The sequence below is a fragment of the Lactuca serriola genome, chromosome 4 (genome assembly GCF_051521515.1).
Source record: "Lactuca serriola cultivar US96UC23 chromosome 4, Lser_US96UC23_V15, whole genome shotgun sequence".
Lineage (NCBI taxonomy): Eukaryota > Viridiplantae > Streptophyta > Magnoliopsida > Asterales > Asteraceae > Lactuca > Lactuca serriola.
The window spans coordinates 82,885,028-82,888,015 of NC_136411.1; the positions used below are offsets into that span (position 1 = coordinate 82,885,028).

The following is a 2,988-nucleotide window of genomic DNA, read 5'->3' on the forward strand; positions in this document are numbered from 1 at the left end:
TTTTCACTCGAGTTGGCCCTCGGATTCCTTGACAATGTTTCCTTGTCTGCAATGCGTGCACATAGTACAGTTGATTCTAGAGTGATATACTTATTTAAATGGTCAAATTTTCAAGACTTAGTAGTCGAGTCGTAATTCAAACATAGATTTGACTCTTTGTTTTCGTGATATTGGTTGCCAACATAATAATTGGAGAAATGTCCACATTATCTTCTCTAGAACTAGCCTATAACTTATCCAAACAATAAACATGTCTTATATTATTGATATATAAAATTTAGTACAATAAATAAATACCTATTGTTGTTAAAAATTTCTAGGAGCAAAATTAGTGAAAAATTCAATTCTCTATGTACTTAAATTAATGACATTAAGCCCAATAATTTCAATGGAAATTTAATATATTATTTAATGAATTATCAAGAATGTGTCAATTTACATATGTAAAGACTTGATCAAAATCAAAATGTTGTACACTTGTACTTAGTCTACTAAAAAGAACTAGTCAAATCCAAACCCTAACGTATAGTTTCTATTTGTCAAAATATCCAACACACTATTCAACAAAGATAAAGAAACAAAATACAAATCAAACACCATCATTTTTTATTTTTAAACGATCAATAAGTTAACATACTCATATTTTGTAATAAACTTACATTCACAACCTAGAAATTATAAAAACACATTAATATAATCATATACCAAATTACATTATCAACTAGATTACAACACGATAATATGAATATAAATTGTTAACATAAAACTTGAAGAGTACATCATCACTAGACAAAAAAAACTTCACTCTTTTCAAACCATTTTGTACTTTAGCATCTTTTCCAAATTTCAAAGATATACAGCTTTCAATGCAGCATGAACAATACTACTTGCACATGGAGAAAAGTTTGTCTTTCTCAATGAAGATTACATCATTGACTTGTAATTTGTGCATTGGGATTTGTAACTTTGCATTGGATACGATCAGTTCAACAATTAGACCAATAGAGTACAAAGAGCAAAAAAATCTTACAGCTTTTTCTTTCCTATCCATATCCATCCATTGTCACACTTTCTCAAGAACACATGATATATATATAGCTAGCATTGTATTGTTTTCAATACACAATGTACAAGCATGTAATGCACGTCAAATGAGAGTGAAATTGAACAAAATCTCGAAGCAGGGCATGAAATTGAGAACAAGATAGGAACTTTTACAATGAAGAGAGCAAAAAAAATTCTGGGTGATTTCTATTTTTTTTCAGCAGATTACTGCAATACTGACTTGTACATTGTGCAGTAAAGTTGTACTCTTTTGAACTGGTCAATTTCTAACGTCTCTCTTCTTTTTGCCCATTTTCCCCAAATCTTGACCGATTTCTTATGCAAAATTCAACTATTATGGAATCGTTACATTGGAAATTAAATGAAAACCTCATTATTCAAGAAGAACCTGAAACCCTTGGTGAAGTCACCGGAAACAAAGGCAAAAGTCGGGGTTCCGATTCCCTCCTCGGTGTACTCGCCGGAGATGGATGCAAATAAAATCCTTTCTTTGCAATCGCCTTGTCTTCAGCTTCAACGTTCAAATTCGGGCTATCTCCGGTTACCGGAGACCTATTGAACAGGTCGGGTATAAGAGGTGTAACCGGGCTAAGTACCAGAGATGGGAAATTAAGAATTCCCGGTGAAAGAATCTCCGGTGTGCCTGGTCTTCGGGGAGAACCAAAGAAGCCAGACTGGTTTACAAAGCCGGGTACCAACGGGCTGATCTTGAAGTTCTTCATGCTGTTTCTCCGCTCATATAGCTTGGATGGTTTCTTGTTAGGACCCGTTTTCATCGGCGGGATGGGGTTTCTGATGGGCGCGGGCGCATCAGATCGGGTGTTGGCGGCGTGCTTGGCGGTTTCGGAGGATCCAGTGAGCATTTGGACTACTTTCTTAAAGGAATTGGTGTCAGCTTGAACGAAAGTAGTTGGGTAGGGGTTGTTGGGGTCGGATCTGGCGATGGGGGTTGCAGGAGGAGATGGTTGGTGGTGGTGATGATGGTTAGTGGTGGTGCTGGTGTTAGAATTGGTGCTATTGCTGTGACTATTTGGAGAAGGGTTTTTGGTATCCAGAGGTCTAGGTGAATAATTCTCCATAGATGAACGAATCTAGAAAGAGAAACCAGGTTGAAATCTAGAGAGATGGGGAGATTGAGATAGAGAAAGAGAGAAGTGTGAGGTGTGGTGAATGGGAAGAAGAAGAAGAAGAAGAAGAAGGAGGTGATGGTTTGGCATTTTGCATTTCAATTTGTTACTTTGTTTGGTTTGGTAGGAAATGTCTTGGTGGGACTTTGGATCTATTCCTTCTACCATCCCCACTCGCTTCTTCGGAGCGTCAACAACACCAAACTTTGACCGCTTAATCTATCTCGTTAGGTGTTTCGGAGTGAGCTTTAAAAAGTTTATTCATTTATTAGTTTTTTTGTTACTATAAGTTTAAATGATTCTTTCGTAATTATAGAATAAAATCTTTTTTGTGTTAGCAATGCTAAGAAGGTTTTGAATATATATATATATATATATATATATATATATATATATATATATATATATATATATATATGTGATTTTTTTTAAATAAATTAGGCCAGATAATATACACTCGGAAGTCGAGTGAAAGGCTGAGGTGGCACACCTCTTTACATGTGAGCAACATTTCTAGGCAAACATAATCATGATGCGGCGTGACCAGCACTACATCCAGAAACGAAAGAGAGATACTCTCTCTCTCTCTCTCTCTCTCTCATGAACACCATCTCTAGATGTTGGTGGAGAGGTGTTGTGATGAAGTCGACCTTTTTGACGTGTGATACTTTTTGGATGGCCTTAGAGCTTCTTTAAAATAAAAGGACAATAATATTTTCATTTTAACATAAACATGTCTCCATCTCTAAACGCCCTATCACAGGAGTCTTTAAAGATGTGTGAAGTGGTAGATGGC

At 35.9% G+C, this 2,988-nt stretch overlaps 1 protein-coding gene across 1 annotated transcript; it reads right to left on the reverse strand.

Moving 5' to 3' along the window:
* Nucleotides 1-1,163: 1,163 nt before the first annotated feature.
* Nucleotides 1,164-2,297, reverse strand: LOC145102026 (VQ motif-containing protein). Its single transcript, XM_079039351.1, has one exon. It carries the CDS (start codon nucleotides 2,142-2,144, stop codon nucleotides 1,443-1,445), a length of 702 nt encoding a protein of 233 aa, XP_078895477.1. The 5' UTR covers nucleotides 2,145-2,297; the 3' UTR covers nucleotides 1,164-1,442.
* Between the last annotated feature and the right edge of the window lie 691 nt (nucleotides 2,298-2,988).